Source organism: Centropristis striata, chromosome 10, assembly GCF_030273125.1.
Source record: "Centropristis striata isolate RG_2023a ecotype Rhode Island chromosome 10, C.striata_1.0, whole genome shotgun sequence".
Taxonomy (NCBI): domain Eukaryota; kingdom Metazoa; phylum Chordata; class Actinopteri; order Perciformes; family Serranidae; genus Centropristis; species Centropristis striata.
Window position 1 is genome coordinate 16,706,787 of NC_081526.1, and position 24,939 is coordinate 16,731,725.

Sequence of the window (24,939 nt, forward strand, 5' to 3'; positions counted from 1 at the left end):
CACTAAACGCTCTAAAACTTCCTCCACAACTAGATTCTGGGGTTCATATTCAGGGGAAACTTTAGCAGTACAAATAATGATGGAGTAGAATAATGTATGTGTACACCACAGCGAGCAAAGAAGCAGACTTGTGGGCGGTAGAGTAGATTTCTCCTGGAGGAGAAACCGTTGGAGTGAGATGAACTCTCACCCTGTGCTAGATCTCGCGTTACCTGCTTGCGGTTACCAGGGGAACGAGAGTCTTAGGAGTAGGTAGTGCTTGTGTGCTTCAGCGACATGAACACTGGAGATACAGCATTACTTTTTTAATCCACAGGTAAAAAGACACGGGTGCAACAGCTTGGAAGAAGTAATGTAGAGTCATATCAACGCATTTACTGCATCCACTACAAGGTCGGTACCCTAGTTAGCCGGCTAACGCTAGCGTGCTAAAGCTATCATGGCTAATAAACTGTTGTTGCTTGCTGCAACTTTACTAACTCTGTCGACCCTGTACTCTCTTTTCTAAGTAGCACGGCTGTTTTAGGTGACCCTAACTAAGGGAATACTAGCTTTAAGCAGTCTATCCTGCTATGAAATAAAAAATGGCTAACGTTATCGGGGTCAATATGGGTTCACGTTTATTTTCGCCTGTGGGCTAAAAGGCATTGACGCGTTCGCGCTAAAATTCAATAACGTTAGTGAGTGTTTTGGTATGTACTCATAGCAAGGACATTGCAAGTGTTATTTTTGTTCAGCTCATCGGCTATACTGTGTCGCCGTATTGATGCAGGTTGTGCTGAAAATACAGACCCAGAGTGGTGTCTTTTAATGTTAACGCATCCACAGACTGCCACTACAGTGGATTGAATATGTGAATGTGTATGCATCATACAGTCTCGGGTATGCACATTGTCACACTGTTAAAAATAATCGCCTAATTCATTTTTTGTCAACATTGGGGGGTTTGCCTTAATCATCTCCTCATGACGCCGGCCACCTATGGTAAAATCGCCTACATCCTCAGTTGATCAGATCATGTTTCTGACAGGCTTGTGTGACTCTTATGTAGACACCTTCAAAATAAAGTGTTACCATATCTTGCTTAAGTCACAAAGGCATGTTCAAAAAATTGCCTAAGTCATTTATTTCTCTTATTTTACATAATTTACACACATTGTTATTACTATGCCAATAGCCATCCTTTGTTACATCCTTTTTGAGTGAAATGATCAATAAATGTCATATGTTACACTTTTGGTGAAGTTTTTTGTGTTTCCTGCTAAACTTGAAAAAATGAGTTAGCCGATTATTTTAACAGGGTGACGATATGTATATATACTCACTGGCCAGCACTACAGCTACAAGGTGTACCTAATAGTAAAGTGGCAATTGTGGTCTTCTGCTGCTGTAGTCCATCTACTTCAAGGTTGTGCGTTCAGAGATAATCTTTTGCATACCTTGGTTGTAACTAGTGGTTATTTGAGTTGCTGTTGCCTTTCTATCACCTCCAACCAGTCTGGCCATTCTCCTCTTACCTCTGGCATCAATAAGGCATTTTCTCCCAGAGATCTGCGACATTTCTCTGTAAACCCTAGAGATGGTTGTGCAGAAAAATCCCAGTAGATCAGCAGTTTCTGAAATACTGACCAGACCAGACCAGCCCATCTGGCACCAATAACCATGCCATGTTCAAAGTCATTTAAATCACCTTTCTTCCCCATTCTGATGCTCCGTTTGAACTTCATCAATTTGTCTTGCCCATGTCAATCTGCCTAAATGCACTGAGTTGCTGCCATGTGATTAGCTGATTAGATATTCACATTTATTAGCAGTATGTGTATCACTCAACATAAATACACCAACACACTACTATTTCGTCACTATTTGTATATATTTACTTTTTTGTTTATTATTTGTGCACTTTTTCTTAAACTCATTGGTTATATTATGTGTGTAAACTGTCTTTTTCCTATTTAAGTACCTCTGAGAGCATTGTAAAACCGGAGTCATATGTTGCACACATTCTTGGCCAATAAAGCAGATTCTGATTCTCTTATTTCTACACAGGTACTTGTCAGAGCCCATAAGATATATTCTGCAAAATGCCGTCCCCACAAGTCCTCCAGCCAGTTCTCAAGATGAAGGTGGATGAGCTTTTTCTCAACTGGTTGAGTGACACTGCAACTCAGTCAGTACTCAAAGATTATCTTGACCTAATCAAAAGTGGACAACACATTGATTTAAATAGTGGGGACGCCCAGGACAAGAGGGCACTGACTTTCAACGAGAACAACAATGTGGCATCCCAAAGGAACCTAGCAGAGAAGAAGCCTGCTCCCCTCGGTACTCCCTCAAGCCCCCCGTCTGCCAGTACTCTACCCTCTGGCAGCAGCAGTAATACAAGAGTGACCGGACCCAATGGCAGAGTACTACGGAGGTCTGTCAGCACAAAAAAGGTGAATGATCTTCTGAATCAGTAAATTAAAAGGTTGGACAACATTTAAACTATTTTCATTAGGTTTCTGCAGCCCAATAATATAATTTGAAGCTGTAATGAAACAGATTTACAGGTTTAAACAAGGATTAGAGGTTCTTATGAGATCATGCCACAAGGCCTTCGTGTGAGGGTGCTGTTAATAACAGCAAAAACTAGGTGTGTCTCGTAGTTTCTGCCTTCTTCCTACAGCAATATGAAGTACCTGTAACTTATGGGTGTGTTGCTAAATCTTTAGTAAGCCCTGTCTGTTGGCAACAGGTTTAAGCAGTAAAATCTAAGGTGACAGACACAAGTACAGATGGTGGATATATCACTATTTTGCAGTATGTGTCAAAGAATACAGTCAAAACCCAAATTCAACTCCATCACAGTGGTTATATTGTGTTTTGGTTGACTGTACACTCACTTACCTGACTATGTTCAGCACACCTACAGTCTGATGCATTCCAATACAAATGCCTGGAATAAGTTTCTTCTTTATTAAGCTAAGTTAATAATCATGGCATGTTAACGTGTTTGTTAACTTCACTTAGACCGAGGAGATGAGAAATTGTTACACTTGCTGATAGGAGGTGTCTGATTGTTTCTTTCATGTAATATTTAACTTTTAACCATAAAATGTGTGCAAACATTATAAATTAACAAGTGTCACACTTCTGGCCAAATCTGGCCTTTTGTCAAACATTTTAGCATGTTACAGCATAAAAAGCATTCATCTAGGTTATAATTTTAATGTTGACTGAATTCCATTTAGCTGCTTCTTTTTCAGGGTCTTGGTACTGTACATGCTGGTGCACTGTCACTCTGTCATGGCTTGTGGCAATATTTGATTAAAATTGAGTCAAGTTCAGTGTTCTTAGTAAAATTAGGAGTGTAAATTATGAGTTTTCATCACAGTACAATATTACAGTATTTTGGATAGTGATATGGTATTTGCTAGCCACTGATTTGATTCAGAGGCCCGGATCAATATATATCCCCACATTTATATCAACATACAAAAAGTAACAAAAATATGATTTTTCAGTTTTTTACTGAGCTCTTACAGACAAAATTGCAAAACAACCTATTCTTATAAATAACAAGAATAAATATAAAGTGGGTATTTCAAAATATAGGAATATCTTGGAGATGATCGATATATTCACATTACATTGATGATATGGATCACTGATAACTGAATCGATATATTGATACAGATACATGCACCTGTGCTTTCCTCTTATAATATGTCAAAATGTCTGCTGTGCAAAAGGCCTAAAACAAAACCTCTGTTTCAAATTTTGCTTTTATGAGTTTGCCAACAAGTGCATCCGCAGTATAGCCAAAGATTGCACCTCATCAGACATAGCATGCACATCCAGCTGTAGGCCTAAATGGACTGAGTCACTGCGTTTACGGGTAATCTTTCTTCAATGTGATTGTAAGAAAAACCTTTTGTCTTCTGCAGTGTCTTTAACACTAACAGTGCCAAAGTTGGACATTTTTCAGATCCTACACAAAGGGGCTTTCATCAATTTATTTAATCCATCCTGACTGTTCACATATTTCCATTTCTAGTTTTGTCAAACTTGGCCCTAATCTCTCCTCTAGCCTTTATTTTCCCAGGCTGGCCACAAGAGGCTGCTGAGTAGCCAACAGGATCAAAGGCATTGAAGGACTGTCCACGCTGCTCTATAATAGTGGAGCCTCCATGTCTGTAGGCACATATAGTGATTGTTAGTCAAATACTTTCCAAATGTTTTGGCCTCGCCCACGAATTAGTGTGGTATGAGAGGTGGGAGTGTCTGAACCTAGCCTATCCCTGGCCCTCTGGTTACTCCCTCCAGCCTGTGTGTTGCAGATCATATTATGCCTCCAGATGGAAATAGGATTTTTGCTTTGGTTAAATAGAAATCACACTGACACAAAGCAGTTAAAAGGCTCAAATATGTATGTCTGTCCAAGGACTCTGTCAAGATGAGAAGTTGTGAACATAGTGAGTGTGGTGACAGCCAGACAGCTGGAGCCACGTGCTCTTAGAGACTCCGCCTTCTACATGCTGTTGACATGCTAAAGACAGGCATGAGGAGGTGTTCAAGTGGTCGCTGGTGTGACATCTGTTCTCTCTCTAAATGAAACACTTTGGCTGGAGAGCTAGACCCAATGTTAAACTTAGGGCAAGCCAATTGTTTCTTGCAGATGTTGTTTTTATTTTTTTAATTCTTTTTTTTATTCTTGTGTAATGTTTATAACTATACCCAGCCCCAAAGGGTTTCAAAATCACCACAAACACATTTTCATACACTACTACTACCAAAAATAAAGAATACCAATTCGCATAACCCACATAATCAGATTTTCACAGACAGCAAATTTTATATAATTCTTACAAAGAATACACAATTTTAAAGTAAGTAAACTCAGTTTTTAAAAGTCCATCATGCTTTGTTTTCCATTATTTTCAGACGTAGACGATGTGTCTAACTTCAATGCCTCATAATTCTACATCTATTATGGTGTTTGATCTTATGTTCAGCCGAAAGAACATCAGTTCTAGGTGAAGATAAAAAACTTTTTTGACCCCATGTGTTCACAGGAGGAAGAGAATGTAAAAGATGAAAAGCAATGCAGTAGACTACTGGTCTCCTTTGTGTCTTTCAGATTTTAGTGTTTAGTTGGCTTTGGGTCTTTTCTCTTTCTGTCTTGCCTTTCTACATGAGCCCTGTTAATGGGAGGGAGGTGTGTGACAGATGGTTTTGAACTTTTTGCACATCCATGTCTTTATCCTCCGACTGACACCTGGCCCCTGATGCCCCCTTCTCACCCCAGATTAATGAAAAGCAACTGCTGGACAGTTTGTGTATTCTGCTGTGATGTGTCATGGCAAGTGCCCACACTGTGTCACTCAATATTAAACCGATTGTGGGGTTGTATAAAGTAATACTTCTATTTTAAGACAACAAAATGAATTCCTGCATACAGATGCATTCTTCAAAGGATTACACAAAAATTCAATTTATGTCACGCTGATGCAGCCCGGAACAGCTGGTCTGACTTTGACATCAGACACCGATATAGATAGCCTTGGTTCCCTTGTGTTGGCATTATATACCAAGGACTCTGCCAGTAAGATGAGGTGTGGCAGCACATTCATCCTCTCTGTAATTTGCTCTGAAACAACCTCTATTAGATGCTGCTCATTATTAGAATATGTGGTCATACATAATTAATTTACACTATGTACAGTAAATATCAGCTTGCAGTAAAGACGTGGCTCTGCTGCTGAGCTCAACACCTAAAATCCCCTCTATGTAATAAGTGCAATATGCACACACACACACACACACACACACACAGGCACTCATACGTTTTAAAAAGAGTAGAAATAAGTGTATAAATGTTTGAGGGCTCCTGTTTTCAGCTTCTGCATTTAAGATCATGGGTTATTTCGCAAGATGTATTTTTATAACATGCTTGGTTGGGCTCAGCAACATTGAAGCTATTTGAAGCAGGGGTCTAGGGTCACGTTATCAGTTGCCTGACCTGTCAGAGAGAACCAGGTGTTAAACTGTTTCCCACAAGTCCTTTTATTTTGGAGTCTCAAGTGTTCAATTGCAGCATTTGGGTTTCGACACGGACTTAATATGAGATGGCTCAAAGAAATATTAGTTGTCTGTCAGCTTATGCATTTCAAATGAAATGTTTTTTTTTTCTTTATGAAAACTGATCTAATATTTTCTATTCTAGTGTCTGTGCCCTTTTGTCAGTAGTCTCACTTGTTATTTGTACAACTTCATTCCATTATAAACGTATAACTGCATGAAGTCGATATGTATAAAATCCATACACAAATATTTTCTTGGCTAATTCAGTGCACAGCCACATCATTTTGACTGTCAGAGAAATAATTGTATTTATATAGGACTTTTCAAAAACAAGTTTACAGACATAAAAAAAGGAAAGCATATAAAATAGGTTACATGCAACATAGATAAAAGACACTGACTAAAAAGGTCTTGGGTGTAAGTAGTAAAAGAAAAAAGAAAAAAACCCTTAGCAGCCAATTGATAAAAATAATAAATAATAAAATAGTGTGATAATAAATAGTTTTTATATAGTACACTGAGGTTTTGTATTTATTTACTGTTTTACAGGACGGTTAATACTCCTGGGAAATTATAGATGTTAAATATAATCTAAGCAAACCTAATTATATATATTTTTAAATAAAATATGGAAAATGCAATAAAATAAGTAAAATTCACTTGGTCTCTAAAGCTGTTGTCTAACATCTAACTGCTATAAACCTACATTGTTTACACAGTAGTTACTGTAATACTGTTGTCTCAGTGAGTGGGGGGCCCTTCACTGCCTTCACTCCTTATCTGCAGCTTCTTCCTTTAGTGTTCTGACCCTTTGCTCCACTTCTGGTGCCATGTAGGCTACATAGATTTTCCAGCAAACCTCCATGATAACGTCGGGCTTTGCTTTTGCATTATTACTGTCATGCAAGCCAACTAATGTGCTCACATCATGTTCTACTTGTTGGCCTACCCCGAGCCCACCATGTTGTCAGTCAATCGGGGCCTATTTTTGGCCCACGTTCACATGTATCCCAAATCCCTGTCTCAGACATCCGATTGTGGTGGATTGCGCTGGAGCTTTCTGGATTTCAGCATCAGTTCTATACCCGGGTTGTGAACCAATGAGATGGTTTGAGTGCACTCTGTGTGGATGTATACATGTCAGTGATTCGATCAGGCTAGTAATGCAGATACTGAAGCCAGTTCAACATAGTATTAGTGGGACATTGTGCATGATTGTATTGATAGTTTGGGAAAGCCCCCTGGGGAGTTTTGATCGGTTTGCCCCACCCTTCTGTAATATTTCTTTCCACTGTTGTAGCCTGTCTGCCTTGCATGTTGTCTCTTGAATATCACAGCGCTAACGGCCAATTTGATTGAAGCTCAAATATAATACGACTTCAACAGCGTGTGACTGCTGGTTATTCTAACATCTAGACGTGCCAATAGTCACTAACTCCAGACAGCGTGGTTCATAATCTCATCGCTTATGTAATGAAGTGAACATGACCAGACACATGTTTCTGTACAAATCAGATTTAGCAGTTTACAGATTAGACATATTGTGGGGGTCAGTCTGAGTTCTTGTGATGTTCTGTTTGTTACAGTGACCCATTACAGTATGGCCATAGTACTTTGACAGCTTGTCTGTTGCCGCAGAGGGTGATGTCGTTTGGACAGCCTGCCTTTCAGTGGCCAAAGATGATTTTGTTAGTGGCGATGCTTGCTGGAGATTGTCCATTCTGCTTATTTAAAGGCTTCATTCAATCCTGTAGGAAGCTTATATTCACAGCCTGTGTGTGTTTTTGTGTCTTTGTTGTTTTCTCACACCATGTGTGCCTTGATTTTTAAAACGCCAACGGGGTTGTTGCCTCATATGTAAACCAACACATCATTATCCCTGCTGCGTTGTGAAACCTCTTATCATGAAATGCACTTTCGTTTTGTTTGCTCAAAACACAAAAACGGACAGAACAATATTGTATGTGAGCTGACAGTTTCATGTCATCTACCAGGTTTTAGTTTGGCCTCTGTGCTTTACTTTCCATATTTGGTTTGAATTGATGAGCATAAACAAAAGGCAGTCAGTGTGAAAAAGCCATCATACAAACAGCTTATCATGCATGTGCAGTGTCCTGTGTGTACGATAACAGGAACTGGGTTTGAGCAGAAACCAGTGGAAAACCGTAGACTTTGTGATCTTGTCATCTAAAAATAATGTGGGTGGGCTTTCACTTTCTGTGTGAAATAACAATAACATGAACTAATATAGGTTTATTTATGTACTCTACTGACGTGTGGACGTCACTGTGCCATTTCTGTTTAATTAACATTTACATCAGCAGGCATATACAGGTAGGGCTTTCCCTGTGTACAATGAAAGTAACCCCAGAGCTGTTAGATCTGCATATTTGCGCAGAATTGATGTAATTGCCATCACTCCATGGCAGCAGCAACCGGAAGCAGATGTTTGTTTGAGGACTAAAGATATCCCCTTGTTTTCCAGATCTAATTTCTTGGATTGCCCAAACTGTGCCTACTGGTACTTTTAATAGGTGCAGACTGGTTCGGTCATCGTTCTTTGAATTTGACATGCCCCCCACCCCACACCCCACACCCCCTCCTCCTCTATTGCCCATCAACTATAATAAGACGTGGAATGGCTGGCAGCCCAAGCTTGCAACGGGAAGGGAAAACAAAGGCCAGCATTAGATAAGATGCAGAATAGTTGAATATATGTACGTCATTTAGTCATATATGTGTCATCTGGTGATTTGACCTACACTCTTGTTATTTATTGTAATGTAGTCATACCATGGTTGTGTTCTTTATTTGCCAATGCCTCGTTTATTTTGTCTGCCTGTTGTTCCTGTGATTTGTACTTTCAGGCAGATTTTGTGACAGGTTTAGCAGAAGTAGCATGTGGCTTTCATTATTTTCCATCACTTCAGGGGTTTTGTTTTGAATTTTCTCATTAGTGTTTATATGGACTGTCCCAAGGAAGGTGGATTTCAGTTTGCAGGCCTCGTAACAGAGCAGAGTTTCTCTGAAGTATTTGTCTGTGTGGTAGCTTTTCAGAAGGGAAGTCAGTGAACATGAGCAGTGTGTCATCGTTGTATTGAGGTGCATCCCTCAATTGGCTCCTGAGGCCGCTGCAAGCTGCAACAACAGGTCTGTCTCTTTACATAACCTTCCATGAGCACTGAGGAATGCAAACTGGAAAGGGCAGATCCATTGCACACACCCCTCCCATCCCACACATACACTAAGTGACTCCCACACACAAACACCCCGCCACTTCTTATCTCCCCAGCAGCTTTGAGGCAAGGGCTCCCTGACCCTGTGCAGTGTACGTGTGTGTGCGTATGTGCATGCTATGTAGAGACTGGGACAGAGCGGCAGGCAGAGCTGAGATTGTGCGACCAGATCTGGAATGGGAGAGAGAGTCACAGTAGCAGCTGCTCCCTTGCATTAAGAGGCTCTCACTCTGACAGAGGACAATCACAGGGACACAGACACAGAGGACTTCCACTGCTACCACTGCCTTTCTCTGACAGTGCTCACTGGTACTGAGTGACTTGAACAGTCAAGAGGATAACGCTGGATTGAGGGTTGTGTTTGTGTTTATGTCTTCCCCGTCCTGTCTGGAGCAAGGATGAGGATGAGGGAGCTGTCTCTGCGTCAGGACCCTGACCTGAGGAAGGAGTTGGCCCTGCTGGCACGTGGCTGTGACTTTGTTCTGCCCTCTCGTTTCAAGAAGCGGCTCAGAGCCTTCCAGCAAGGACAGGCAGGTGTTTGTATGAGTGTACCCTCTACCACATAGGCTTTTCTGGCCTTTCAGGCAGCCAGTGGGCAAGTCTATTAATGTAGACTGGTATTTGGGGGCTTCATGTCTTGGTATTCAGTCTGTATTAGTACAAATCTCCATACATTACAGGCCACTGTTAAATTACATGATTGTAGATTTACTTCACTGTTACAATTATTTGTTACAAAGTGAAGCAATAGGCGTTGTTGGAGTCGCAACTGCACCTCAGGTGCGAAAGGACAAATGAGTGACATCACCTTCTCTCTCCGCAACTTTCATCAAATACCTTCCACACATCATTACTGTGCCAAATGAAATATGATTGTTGTGCAATTATATCCACTTTTTGTGGCTTGTTGTTGGGGGGACAAGGTATTCTTCATTTGAACAGAGAAATGTGAGCTGTTGTTATTGGATGATGTTTCAGCTCAAGTGATGTGTTGTGCTCAGCCGCTTTACTGTCCTCTTTCAGACCACATCATTGTGAATGTGCAAAATGTCATGGGGCTTAGCGGTTGTGCTCAAGAGCTCTGCTAGCGGTTAGCATGAAGAGAGGGAGAGAGAGAGACAGAGGGGACAGTGCTGGGCAGGGCAACAGGAGATGTTTATGTCCTTTTATAGCCATAGCTGACACCAACACACAGGACAGAGAGAAACAGAACGCCAACAGCATTGATCATTTATCATGTTAAAACATGGCGAACATCACTGACACAAAAAAATAAAACAATTTAATTTAGTGTTGACTCCTGTGCAAACATTTAAATGGCTAGATTGTGTTCTCCTTTATTATTTTAACATTTTGATCATGTTGTTAAAAGTTTTATTGTTGCAGGGAATGGGCCCTGTCAAATCTACCTAAAGGTCAGAACAATGGTCAAAAAGTGTCGGACTCATCCCAGAAAAGAAGATGGTATTTTTATCTTGTAGCAGGGGACTGTGTGTGGGTCTGTTTATGTGATTATTAAAGGCCATTGGAGACTGATCCAGTTAGCAAATACTTGAGTCATGTAAATAGTCTTTGGATATGAGATGATGATTGAGGGTGAAGCATGCTCCAGTCAAGCTGTATTTAGTAACTGGGTAATATGTGTAACATAACACATTTTGATCCTGATGCTTTCTGGCGTTTAATGTGTATGGCTTCACTGAATCATATCCTCTGCAGCATAGTCCTTGGGAAGACACCCAGTGGAGATTTTATCAATGAGTATGATCTCCTCACAGTGTGTCAGCTGGACTCAGTCAGTGTAGTAAATCACTCTGGTTTGCAATCAGATTTATCATTACATAAATACATTAACCCATTGTTGCATTATGCCATTGTTAGTAGACTTAAAAGGATAGACTGGTTTCCATCATGACTGCAGAGCCCTTACATACAGAGCTCTAATTTTGTGTCTGAGGCAGAAGTAGTTAAAATCATAACTCTGACATTTTTGAAGGTTTTAAAAAATTTTTTTAAAATGGATTTACAGCTTTAAATCCTGTAATGGCTTTAAGCTACTGCAGTTCAAACCTTATCCCCCCCCCCCCCCCCCCCCCCCCCCACACACACACACACACACACACACACACACACACACACACACACACACATGCATGCCAGCGCTGCTTCTATCTCCTGGGTTGTCACTGACAATTTCTGTTTGGTTATAATCAGGTCCCCTGTTTAAAGCTATTGGTGGCTCACTCTGAGCGCTGAGACATATTTATCAGGGGCCATAGAAAGGCTTTACGTCTTCTAGGTCAGGAATAGGGTTGAATTTGAATATACTGCTTGATAAATGCTTGATTTTCAACATGATCTAGTTCTTCATCTACATAATCACTCATTTGAAGTTAAACATGTGAATTTAAACAAGGATGTCACATAATAATAATCAAATCATAATCAAAACATATAGTTGATGTTAAAATCAACAGCTATTAAAATAAATAAATGAGCCCTGATTTATGCATCATGACATTGCAGTTTAGTTCTTCCATTTTTGGCTGTCCATTGATTGGCCTTTCAGAGCAGACAAAAGCACAGGTGAATACTGTCAGTATTCAGCTGAGGTGTGTCTGTTCTCAGGACATGCTATTGTGAATGCTGGCTCACAATCACGGCTTACTGGGACATGTGAGTCATCAATGATGTTGTTTATAATTTGTAATGTACATTTTCTTTCTATGTGTCACAATTTCAGCTGTAAAAATAGCAAAAATATTGATTTAAATATTCTCTCCAAATAAATGGAGTCGTCGAGACGTTAGTCAGTATGTTCTGAGCTTGTCATTTCCAAATATATAAACATGGATCATGGTCTATTTTAAACATTACTGATAAAAACAAACTGTTGATAGTGTCTGTAAACATGAGTAACTCAAGGGTGTGTTGTCTTGTGTTACCATGTGTAATGCTGTTTACAGTTAGATCACAGATTATCTTGTTAAAGACCAAAATATTCTTGTAAAGTTTATTGTCATACCACAGATATGACGATAATGTCCCAGTAGTGACTGATGACAATCATTAGGTTACCAAAACAAAAGTCTCCCTAGACCAGTTAGTTGACTTAACAAGATATGTTATCCTGTCACTTTATGCATGTTCAAATGCTTTTGTTTATATAAAAAAATGTAATAATACATCTGTCGACGGTTTGGTCGACCGTTGGTTATGGTGTCCTCAGCCTTACTTATGGTTATCTTGTTCTTAAATGCCCGTTTTTTTTAGACACAATTCGATAAATAGATTAACAAGTTGCAAACACTGGAAGGTCAAAAGACAAAAATGATTGTCAAACTATTCTGCACTTAACACGCCTTAAATTAAATATTATAAAGAGTGGCAATCTATTTGAGGGGAATATCTATTACAGATAAATGGATAATAACTACTAGCTGCCTTGTCACAATTCTTCCCTGATAATGCTCAAGGCTGTGGAGAGGTGGGGTTATAGTGCTAGTAATATAGACTTTGTGCCAAGGCGAGCCATAGCACATGCTGGAATGCTTGAGCTTCGAGGTGTTAGCCTTTGCTAGCATCGGTGGTTAACAGTTTGTTTCTGTGTGTTTGTCGTCAGGCCCAGGTGAGGACAGAGGAGCCCGTCACCACAGCGCTGAGTGAAAGCATTCCAAAGTTTTACTTCCCACAGGGCCGGCCCCAGGCCAACCTCAACATCGACGGACTCATTTCCAAAATTGAGAAAATATTTTCCCAATTCCCAAATGAAAGGGCCACCATTGAGGACATGGGGCAGGTCGCCAAGGTGAGAATGTGATTTGTAGCATGGAGGTTCGGCTGCCACCCGGCAAATTATTTTCATTAGTGCCATTTAGCTCCTGACTTTACGAGTGTTTGCTGACTTTAAACCTCTTCGGAAAATGTTATCTTCGTCTCCCTGAGGAATGTGAGTAATGGCCTGAGGGGAATCTGAGTGAAGAGAGAAATGACAGCGAGGTTTCCTCAGGGTCTTTAAGTGATGCAACACAGCTCGTCATCCCAACACTGACATTGTGCTGTTCTTTTCTGCATTAAAGATCACATGTGTATCTAGGAAGTGCAAGTTTTGCCCCATCTCTTTTCTCTATTTCCAACCCACACAGTCCTCCATCTCTTCTGCTTACTTGTCTCACTAGGCCTGTGAGTGTCCCGTCTACTGGAAAATGCCATTGTTCTGCTCAGCTGGAGGCGACAGGACCGGCTTCGTGTCCGTTCACAAGTTCGTGGCTATGTGGAGAAAGTAAGACAATGGCTCTTCTTATTCTCACTGGACCACTAGTATACTCACAGCCAAATGGCTCATACAATCTCCTTTGAACAATGATGACCACTTGGATGAGATTACAGACGCTGCATGCAGCTCTCTGCTATTGTGACATTTTCTCTTTTCATTTCTAAACCGATATCATTGATCACAAAGCCCTCACAAATGCTCACAAGGGAATAGTTGCTGGGCATATACAGTATTTTAATGAAAACATCTATTCAGCGTCTTCTTGCATGAAATTGAAAGGAATACCATAGGGCTTTTGTAATGGTGTCTGTGCTCTTAGCTGTGTGCTGAATGCCGTTGTATGCAATAGGCATGCTCTTGTATTAATGTGTGAGCCTCCAGAGAAATGGACCGACCTGGCCTTTGACTTGAGCTCATGACTGAGCCGTTCTTAGATGAGAGGCCACAACAGACGCTCGCATTTTTTCCCAGTCGCTACTATAACACTCAACACTTATAATCACCAGGCGGCAATTCAGAATCCTAATTTCAGAATGTATTATATCTGCACTTTCACTTTTGAGGGGAAACAATTTCAAACTTTAACTCTTGAAAGAATGATAAAAAGAATAGGGAGAGCATAAGATCGAAACGGGGAGTAACCTTGCAACCATCTGTTCTCTCTTTTCTTCTCCAGAACTCTGCAGACCTGTCACGATGACGCTTCTAAATTTGTGCACCTCTTGGCCAAGCCTGGCTGTAATTACCTGGAACAAGACGACTTTATTCCATTCCTGCAGGTACTGGCTGCAGCACACCCAGGGAGAGGGCTGGACTTGGCAGTGAGGGGCAGCAAAAATTGCATTGGCTTGGGTGGTGCGAACTGGACTTAATTTTAGGACTGCCCTGCTGAAGCAGTGCTTTTTCATGTGGCGGAGGACTAATTCAGGGACGTTATTGTAAGCCAGTAATGTAGTGGAGGGGAGAATACTGAAAGGAGGTTCCATCCGGACTTAATCTCAGCTAAAATTAACCAATGTAATGGAAATGTAATACACACATTATAGCACCAAAATAATCCTAGAAATCACGGATGCAGATTTATCAAATTATTTATTAATAATAATAGTCTAATTTATTGTTTGGTCAGTCTCACCATGTGTGCCTACTGTGCTGGCTGTTTGTATTATCATCCCCCTGACAAGCTGTTGGTTCTTCATGCGGGCCCCACCCTACACCTGATTCATTTTCATGCTGGCAGGAGCGTCTGGGCTGTACTGAACCTCCTGTTAGCATACCAGCAGAGATGCTTTGTGGCACACGCCGTTTAATTTGTATGGTTCCGCTCAGCGAATCGCCTTTGACTGTTTTGATGAATGAAAGGCGGATTGCAGTGGAGTAGATTTGACTGTCCCCGCCTGTTTCCTGTGCCCTGTGATTTATGTGTTTCTCTATGATTTAATTTCTCACACTAAGAGTCAAAGAGGCACGACGGCTGCCCTGAAATAAGGCCTTTTAATTTCATTGCCGCCTTCGCATTTATGTCAACAATTCTTTCCCCCTAGCAGAAAGGGAGGAAGGGGAGAGTAGAATAAAGAAAAGACACGGGGGAGTTTCATGGCAGGAGTGTAGCTACAGTTCATTTGAAATGCAGCACACCCCCTGTGACTTTATGGCATGAGGAAGGAGAGAAGGTTAAGAGCAGTCCTGGCCTTCAAACAACTTTGCTGTCAAATCACAAAGACTTAAGTTCATCCCGAAACCGGTCAACCCAGTGTTTTCTGACTTCAAAGAAACATTTAAATTTGATGGCCTCTTCCAACAAGGCCTGGAGCCTTTTCTTTACATAGCAACATTTATAAAGCATATGCCATGAGAGAGTGATGTAGATAGACTCTGACAACTTTGAATGTTTGATTAAGCATGCATTTATATGCCTACTCTGCATGTCATGTGTTCCGTCTACCAAAAAAGAAAGACACATGTGGTTTTGCCGTTTGACTCGTCTCCCAAAGTAACTGCAGAATTGGACCGAACATATGTATTTGTTATTGTTGTAGGCACAGCGTGTCATTGAGTTGTTCTTTTGCATTTGTGTTTGTTCGTTTTGAAGTATTTGTTATGGAAATGAGGCAGAAATGCAGTAGAGACACAGTGGGACGACTTTACACTTTGTTTTCAGGATGTGGTGAACACACACGCAGGCCTGGCCTTCCTAAAGGAGGCTCCGGACTTTCACTCACGATACATCACCACGGTATGCCACCATAACACAGTAACAGCACAGTACTACTGCAACGTAGCAAGTAGTGACACATTAAAATGGCGCTGCATCGATTACGTTCAGCTCACGTAGTATTTAGTCATTAACACTGTCAAATGTTTTTCAGGTGATTCAGAGGATATTCTACAATGCGAACCGCTCTTGGACTGGAAAAATAACGTGTTCTGAGCTCAGGAAAAGTAACTTTCTTCAGGTATGTGACTCGCTGGTCCTTTAAATATCTGAAAAGATTGAATGTTTTCAATACAGCAGACTTTAAAAGTGGTGAAATTGTCTTAAAATGTAATGTGTGTTAATATAAACATTTATCTCCAGCTGCATATTCAAAGGTTTGGAAAGAAATCTAATGTAGTAACTCTTGATTTGTTTTTACAAATCAGCCAGCTTTCTTTTTTCTTCCCAAAGTACACTTGTGTTAATAATGTAAGGTTAATTAAAAATGTTATACCAACTATGTTCTTTTCTATCTGTTATGATAACACTGTTGTCACCAAAGTAAAAGCTGAATTTTGATTATTATTATTTATTATTGAAAACCACTTTATTTGAAGGTAATAGTAACATTGAGGGCACCTATAATGTTGGTATAACTCCTCACTGCAGTTTCAAACTGTTTTACAAATGAATTGCACCAAGTACATGTATAGCAAGTCACAAAAGTATGTCTGTAAACTTTAATGGTTATTCACAATATATAGTTTAGCTAATATTAACAGTATATTAATCATTAATAATACATATCCCCTACATAGAAAATATCATGGTAACTTTTTTTTACTTCTGACGCAGAATTTGGCGTTGCTGGAGCAGGAAGAAGACGTGAACCAGCTGACAGAGTTCTTCTCCTATGAACATTTCTATGTCATCTACTGCAAGTTCTGGGAGTTGGACACAGACCATGACCTCTACATAGACCAGAAGGACCTGGCACAGCACAACGACCAAGGTACACAAGCAAGACTCACTCAAGAAAACACATCAGACTAAAATCTGTGAAATGTCATTTAACTCAATATTAAATAAATGCATGAACAAAGAATTATGCCTTTGAAATAAATTATGAAATGAATAAATTGGACAATAAATAGTTTGATAAATTTACATGTAAATATACAGTACACATGATTACCCATAGGTCAATAAATAAATAAGTGGGTTTTATTTCTTAAAGATAACCTTTTTCAAAGGCTAGCTAACTAGCTGTTGCAAGGTTAAACCCAACGCTGCCGCTGGCCACCAGCCCTCTGTGACCCGGCACTGAGGTTTGTGCTGGCTGAATTCAAGTTTCTAAACCTGCTAAATAAAGGTCCGTCTTTAGATGCGCAGTCCCCGTCGCCTGTGAAAATAGTCTCAGCGGTGGGGAGTGCGGCGGTGGGACCAGCTAGTTGAAATCACGGGCCATTATGTTAAATATAAGAAACGAAAATCAAAAGAGAGTGGGGAAAAAAATGTGGCATTAAGAAATAAATGCCCTTTGAATAAATAACTGTGGAATTTTTTTTAGAGAGTTCATACAATGTCAACAATTTAGAAAATGCTTAAATTTTATCTTAAGGTTAAGAATATGCTTGAATTTGACACTACTCCCAAAAATGTTGTTGTTGTTTTTTTTCCCAGGATTTATTTCATGGCCATATTTTTCATATGTATATTTATATGAATTAGTTATGATTTGTTTTGACTTATTAAGTGACATTACGTACAAATCTGCAGAATTTGTAGTATTTGGATAAACTGTATATCTTATAATCACACACACAGTTCAAACGCCTAATGACAAAGGACAAGTGCTGATATCTTGTCGGAAAACAACTTTCCTTTAAGCTTCCTGGCATTTATTGGCACAGTCAGTAGGCTGAAACGACATGCAGCAATAAAAAAGCATTTGTAAATGTTATTTGGTCGAGGTCTACTGCTCACACACAAACACATACTGAGGAGAATGACTTGTCTTTGGCGCGTCCTCCCCACACACTCCACACCACATGTTCTTAGTTGATGGCCTGTGAGTGAGGCAGGGGAAATGAGACACAAGATCAATAAGAGAGCAGCATATATACTCTGCTCGAATGACGCCATGTCTGGAACAATTTCTTCCACTATATGGTCAAAATGATGACCAGAGGATTTATAGCATTGTCAAGATAAAAAAGAGCTTACACTAGCCGGTCTGGATTTACAGTCTGTGAGAATGGATTACATGTGTTGTGAATAAGTTGTACATTAACTGAGAGAGCTGTTGTATGGGAGAAAAGTTTTTATTTCCAACAGCCTGGATTATAAGTTATCTCTTTGCTGTATTTTTTCCAGCCATTTCCCACAAGATGATTGAGAGAATATTCTCAGGAACAGTAACAAGGTAAGTGAAGAATGTGATGGGGTTTAAAGGGTGAGTCACTTAAGCAGTGAGCAGTTTGTTTTTGGAAAAGACACATTTTAGGTTTCAGTATTAATTGTATGCTTTGTTTCATCAGAGACAGAAAAGTGTATAAAGAGGGACGGCTGAGTTATGCTGATTTTGTCTGGTTCCTCATCTCTGAGGAGGACAAGAAGACTGACACCAGGTATGTAGACACAGGTTTAGGTGATGGAATATAGAAGATCTATTTAGAAAATGATGGACCTTTATTTAGACAGCTTTGCTTCCTTTTGGATGATTATCAAAGGTATCAAATCCCTTTATTTAAAAAAAAAAAAAACAATATAACTATAACAAAGATAATCAGAGGGCTGATTTTGTAAACAAATAACTTATTAAAGGATTTTAACATTATTAAATGTATTACTTTGTCAACCAATACTAGAAATTATGAATAAATAAATATAAAACAAATGGCCAATTTAGCATCAGTTCCATAAGCCCAGTATCGGTAAATTGCTGATCATTTAAATACAGCATAAATATAAAATTTAAAAAAAATCTTAATCACCCCAAGTATCATTTTCTGTACTAAATATTGTGGGATTTTTTTATTTTTAATTTGGATAAAATATATGCTGATACCGATAAATGCCAAAATGCCTTTAATAGGGCAATATCTGTCTTGAGCATGAATACCATTAAACCTGGAAATGTATGTCTATGTCTGAATGAAATTGGTAATCAATGTAAGGAAATATTTAGTTTTCTTTGTGTTCTGTCTGATATATTTGCAGGTTGAGTGTGTGTGTGTCTGAGTTCTATGTATGTTTGGACTCAAACTGTTGTCTTGTTACTGTGTTTCTTTGATGCGATGCTATAATGTGAGGAAATGACAATAAACATAAAGGCAAAAACAGCATTTGGACCCATAATCACACAGTGCATCTTCTGTTTCTTTATAGCCTTTATGACTTTCTCACATGCATCTCTGCTTGCTGCTCTTGCCCTTTACCCGTGTCTAGTATAGAATACTGGTTCCGCTGCATGGACCTGGACGGGGACGGGGTGCTCAGCATGTACGAGCTGGAGTATTTCTACGAGGATCAGTGCCAGAAGCTGGAGACCATGGCCATTGAGCCCCTACCCTTCGAGGACTGCCTCTGCCAAATGCTTGACCTTGTCAAGCCAGAGGTCGAAGGTCAGACCCGTTATACATTTACACACACTCTCTGAAGTTCACGCACACCCCAAAGTCTAACAGATTACATTTTTTAACAGTTTGAGACGCATGTTCACATCCTGAAGTCAGCTCATTGATCATTAGCTGAAGGAAGCGTTATAGATAAGACTCTGACTGATCTGGACTCACTGATGCCAGCTGTTGCTGTCATCCACACTGTCAACAAATTCCCTCCAGCACTTAGCTTTACCACCATGCCATTTAGAAGACACTAGTCCACAGTGAGGGAATGCAAGTATAGTATTGATAGCCACAGCAAGAATGTGACCCTCAGGCGACCTGATGGTTTGCTATACTAGTGAAGCTGTGTAATAGAACATGTAATATGAGACGTCACAACTTCTTATATGAGGCTCATGTTTCCTTGAACAGGTTCTCTCCCTCCCGGCTGCACAGCTTTTACAATTTAAAGAGATTTAAAGTGTGTTAAAATGTCACATTAAATGTGATATTCTTCATGAGAGGTGGTACCAACACATGGACTTGAACAGTAACTGTAGATAGAGATGTTACATTTGATGACAACATAATATGCTCATCAGATGAGTCTGGTCCAGAAAATCTAAAAGAGTTTTTGCAATCAATTGTATTATAGTATTGATCCAGTAAAAATCCAAACATTTGCTGGCTTCAAAAAGGAAAATGTGCTGCTTTTCCATTTTCACATCTTTTATAAATAGAAGAGCTTGTTTTTGTTTGTTTTTTAAACAAAAATCATTTGGGAACTTGACAGTGGACTCTGATAACTTGTTACTGTCTTTTTACATTTTAGAGAAAAGATGAGTCAGGTAATTGATACAAATGATTGACAATTTAATTAATTATAAAAGCAAGCATTAGTTTGAAATATTGTGGCCCAGTTGTTTTGTAGATTCATCAGCAGTAACAATATCGCATCCATAACCCCTGAGACACTACAAGATGAGGTATGGTGACTCTCAGTGCTGAAAAACAGCAGCTTTAAAGCTACATTGGATGCGAAATCAGGCTAAAAATCTTTCCAAATAGTTCACCCATGACAGAAATACAGAGGAGGCACATTTAAAAATAATAATAATTTAATTAATTTTTCAAGTCTGATCCTTTTATTTTTTCCTGATTATGAGTTAAATGAATCGGTGAAAACAGTTTTTTGCTGCTGTTGTTTTGGCCAGTGCAGAAGTTTGGGGTTTTTGTTATGATCATTTTTGTTTGTGTTTGTTGTTGAAATACTGATTTCGGCCACAAGAGGCTGAAGCGCGCCCCTACTACATGTTCTAAATAGTACTAAAGGCATTATTGTTTTCTTCCAGGTGATTTTTACTTTTTCCGTGCACTCTAAACACAAGGTTTTGCAGCCAAAAGTTAGCTTTACAACAATAAACACTTAACATTTTTTCACTTGTTTTCATTCAGAAATAGAATTCTGGCAAAATCGTATTTTTTTGGCCTGGCAAAACTTTTTGCTAACCTTGTTCAAAAGAAAAGAAATGAAGAAACTTGGAAAAATTATCCTGACAAACCCTATTTGTCTCACTTGTTCTTAAATAAACACAGGCCAAATAATCAGGACCAGACAGAAAATGGATCACCAGAATTTTTCCTCACTTGCCTCTTAGGGCTTCAGTACATAAATCATCCGTCACTGTCTAAATTCCCTGTTTTATACCTCTTAGGTAAGATCACTCTGCGGGACCTTAAAAGATGCAAGTTGTCCCACATCTTCTTCGACACTTTCTTCAACATTGAGAAGTACCTGGACCATGAGCAGAAGGACCCGTTCTCTGTTATAAGGGTGAGTTTCAACTCTGACAACACATGTGAGAGAGAAAGTGTCATGACTTGTTTTCCTGTCAGAGTTCAAGTGGATCACGTATCTTGTCCTGTCTTAAGGAGATGGAGACGGACGGCCAGGAGGTTTCCGACTGGGAGAAATATGCTGCAGAGGAGTATGACATCCTCGTGGCCGAGGAGGCCGCCAACGATCAGTGCAACGACGTGTAAGTCTGACTCTCATCATTCGTCTGCAGTTAAAATGCTGGGCCTGAATTTATCAAACTCCTTTAATTCTAGTCTGAAGTCAAAATCACTTCACTTCGATCTTTCTCACATTTTTTAAGAAAACAGAATTTGTTTATTTATTTATTACAACTAAAAATTGTGCTCAAATTAAAAGACTGTTAGAAATCTCTTTTAAAATCACAGCTTGATGGCTGCAGTAATGAAACTTTCTGATGAGTATTTCTTGACTACTCCGGTTTAGTTAACTTTTTGTATAAATTTCATCCATTTTTGGACTTTATGAATATATTAGATTATTGTTAATTTCACACATTAATTCCTGATGGAGATTTTTTTTAAAGCCTACAAATAAAATTAACTTTCTTAAATAATACAATCACAGTTGTTTTTGCTCAAGAACATCCAAATAAAAGGATTTTTTTTTTTTTTTCAAATTTTAAAAAGAACAATATGGGAGATGTATGGTAAATCCTCTTCTTTGATTGGATTCGATCTCTTCTATATTGAAGCTCAGGGCATACATGTGATTCATCATGTTATCACTTAAAGTTGCTTTTAAAGGTTATTCCACCACTTTTTCAGTAAATAGGAGTGTGTTGTTGGCTTTATACAGCATTTCTCAGTGTAATGTTTAGCTTGATACATACAGGCATACATTGTGTTAGCTTTACATATATTTACAAATATATACATATTTGTTTTATCAAATGTGGCAACATATAAATGGACAGTTTTAGCATCATTTGGCAGGAAAAGCATAGTTGTAATTGATAATATATAATATTGTGTAGTCAGTACAGAGTGTGTATGTTCTGTCCAGCAGCAGAGCCCCTCTGAGAGAGAGTCAGTGGTAGATGAGGCTGTTGACAGGTATGTTGTGTGGCGGTTTTAGGAACACCACCGACTTCTAAAGACTAAAGCTGCTCACCAGAGCAGGTAAGACACTCAGGGCACCAGTAGGGATAAAGTGTTCTCCTCTATCTCCTTCTCCTCCTGCTCCTCCTGCTCTCTGGGCATGTCTAGTTTTAAACCTACTCCTGGCTTCTACCCTCATCCCACCAATCTGAGCGCACTGTTGACAGCAGATAGTTGTTTGTCAGACAGCACAGTATCATGTGTATGTGGCCATGTCTTAAAGCTGGGAGTCTGTTTTTGAACCAGACACGTTTCTGTTTTTATCCTTCCTCCTCTAAGAAAAAAAAAGCAGCTCTACTCCTGCACCATATCTGTCCTGGCCTTAATGTGTTGCTCCTTTGTCCTCTCCAGTTCAAATTATCCTGTCAGTTTTTGGGAACTACGCTTATTTGCTTTTGAGAAGTGAGAAGAAAAGATTAATACTACTCTCATACCTTTACGATAAAATGAAGCAACTGCCAGTTAGCATAGCTTAGCATGAAGACAAAAACGGAAACAGCTGGCTTGGCTCTGTCCAATGATTTCAAATTCCACCAGCGCCTTTTTAGCTCACCAATAAACACACTTAACACTTTATAAATTACTAGAAGTTATTTTGCAGAAATGTTTCTTGGCCAAGCATCCAACAAAGACTTGTTTTAACATTTGGGTTTTGTACAGATTAAACAAACCAAAAAAGTTGGGATGTTGTCTAAAACGTAAATGTTACAGAATGCAATAGTTAGCTCATCCTTTCTGACATGCATTCAATGGAAAGCTGTACAAGGACAGTATATTATATGCTCAAACTAAAACTCTTGTTTTTGTAAATATACACACTGAATTCTGAATTTGATGCATTTTGTTTTTATTTACATTTGAAACACCATCCCAATTTTTTGGGAATCAGGGTTGTAACCAGTTTGCTTTAAAGCTGCTGGTAGGTGAAACCCTTTTAAGGTTGGGCCGGTGTACAGATTCCCAAACCGGTTTGATATTAAGCCAAACCACAGACTGGTATTTCGAAGTGGTGCACTAGACTCAGTAGCCACTCCCGAATGTAACATAATGAGACTGAGAGAGCCAATGAATGAGTGTAGTGACTCCAGGACACATGTTTGCCATAATACGTTTGTGCAATGTGTTTTCACGTTGCCTCATCTATGTTTTCCAGCTTCCCTAGTTGACTTCAAATCCAAAATGTCTCTATATTGGGGCAGTTTTAGTTTAGAACTTTGTTTAAAACAAAAAGAAAACTTCTTCACACACACATCTTCCCACTGAAATTTGATCTCCTTCAAGTAGCTCACTTAGTGTGTATAAACAAACGTAAAATTCTGTTCATCACATTGTCACATTGTTTACTGTTGCAACACAAGTTTATTAAGTGCGATGACGTTGTTGGCACAGTTTACTGATGTAGACTACTTTTTAATTTCCCAGAACATTTCATAACGACAAGCCTGTTGGCATAACATCAAACCGGTTTAAGCTCATACACCAGACTGGACCCGCAAAAACAAAAATTCAACCAAATTCTGTCACCTTTTGAACAAAGTCAGGGGAGCTGGTTACCAGTTTCCAGTCTTTATACTAAACAAAGCTGTGTGGTGGTTTTATTTTTGTATTTATCTTATCTAACTCTGAGCAAAAAGGCAAACAAGCATATTTTCCAAATCAAAGTATTCCTTGAACATGATGTTCCATCTGCACATTGACTGTTTGAGTTACTGATCTTTTCCTTCATGTGTCTGTTTAGGTACGATAATCCTCTGAGCCCTTTGGGGCAGCACATCCCCAGTGAGCTGGGTCTGACAAAGAGACACTTCTTTGAGATACCCAGTCCTCACTGTAACCTGGACCTGGACGAATATGAATACGAAGATGACTATGAATGACGTGACGCGACCCCGTAGCGTTTTCTCACACGCCTGCTAAGCGCTGTGCGCTCATGGAAAACAGCTCAGTGTTAAATGGATGGATCGATTCAACAAAAAGATTTGCAGGTTCAGGCTCGGGTTCCCAGGACACTGTCAGAGCACAGTTGGGGTAAGATGTGCTGGAATGGACACAGTATCACACATTTGGCAAAGAGGGAAAGTGAAGTGCAGGCGGTGGTTCTTCACATTACTGCACTTAACCAGATGTTTTAATATTTCACACTTAAAGAAGTCACAACAGCTGACTTCCTGATGTCACGAGCGGTGCGTTCAAGCCTTTGCTTTATCCCCACAGGAAAAGTTGTGTTTGTGTACGGAATGCTTTGTATAAATAATGTTTGGGGAAGAGTGTAATTTAACCTGAATGTCAGTGCTGTGTAATCACATGAGCTAAACCACATTCTTTACACACTGGAGCGCCTGGATTGCTGCACAGAAAACAATGTTTTTTTGATTCAGGTTTTGAACTAATTATCATCTGAAGTCATTGGCTAATGTTACATTCCAGTGATCATAACGAAAAGTTTTCTATACGACTGTAAATTCATTCATGGTTGTTTGTTGAAATGAGACGTTGCTGTAAATGCCAAACAAGCAACCGTTGAGCCTGCTGCACACACACACACACACACACACACACACACACACACACAGTATATAT

At 39.5% G+C, this 24,939-nt stretch overlaps 1 protein-coding gene across 3 annotated transcripts; it reads left to right on the forward strand.

Moving 5' to 3' along the window:
• The first annotated feature begins 236 nt into the window (after positions 1–236).
• On the forward strand, positions 237–24,901 carry ppp2r3b (protein phosphatase 2, regulatory subunit B'', beta). 3 transcript variants are annotated; one of them, XM_059342632.1, is made up of 15 exons: positions 237–393; positions 2,050–2,438; positions 12,925–13,110; positions 13,481–13,584; positions 14,255–14,357; positions 15,740–15,814; positions 15,948–16,034; positions 16,631–16,787; positions 18,152–18,200; positions 18,316–18,405; positions 19,226–19,401; positions 21,099–21,217; positions 21,316–21,422; positions 22,337–22,380; positions 24,098–24,235. In XM_059342632.1, the coding sequence occupies exons 2-14, from the start codon at positions 2,085–2,087 to the stop codon at positions 22,353–22,355; spliced, it is 1,626 nt and encodes a 541-aa protein (XP_059198615.1). In that variant the 5' UTR covers positions 237–393; positions 2,050–2,084; the 3' UTR covers positions 22,356–22,380; positions 24,098–24,235. The 3 variants fall into 3 exon arrangements, with proteins under 3 accessions (XP_059198615.1, XP_059198614.1, XP_059198616.1); XM_059342631.1 differs by lacking the exon at positions 22,337–22,380 and having other exon boundaries at positions 238–393; positions 24,098–24,901; XM_059342633.1 differs by lacking the exons at positions 237–393; positions 2,050–2,438; positions 22,337–22,380 and adding an exon at positions 9,512–9,832 and having other exon boundaries at positions 24,098–24,901.
• Positions 24,902–24,939: the final 38 nt, after the last annotated feature.

What these genes read in the sequence shown, in the direction of transcription:
- ppp2r3b (XM_059342631.1), top strand. Translation starts at nt 2,085, where the DNA reads ATGCCGTCCCCACAAGTCCTCCAGCCAGTTCTCAAGATGAAGGTGGAT. An exon ending in ACTTTATTCCATTCCTGCAG is followed by an intron (nt 14,358 to 15,739) that starts GTACTGGCTGCA and finishes CTTTGTTTTCAG; the next exon opens with GATGTGGTGAACACACACGC. An exon ending in TGTCAAGCCAGAGGTCGAAG is followed by an intron (nt 19,402 to 21,098) that starts GTCAGACCCGTT and finishes TATACCTCTTAG; the next exon opens with GTAAGATCACTCTGCGGGAC.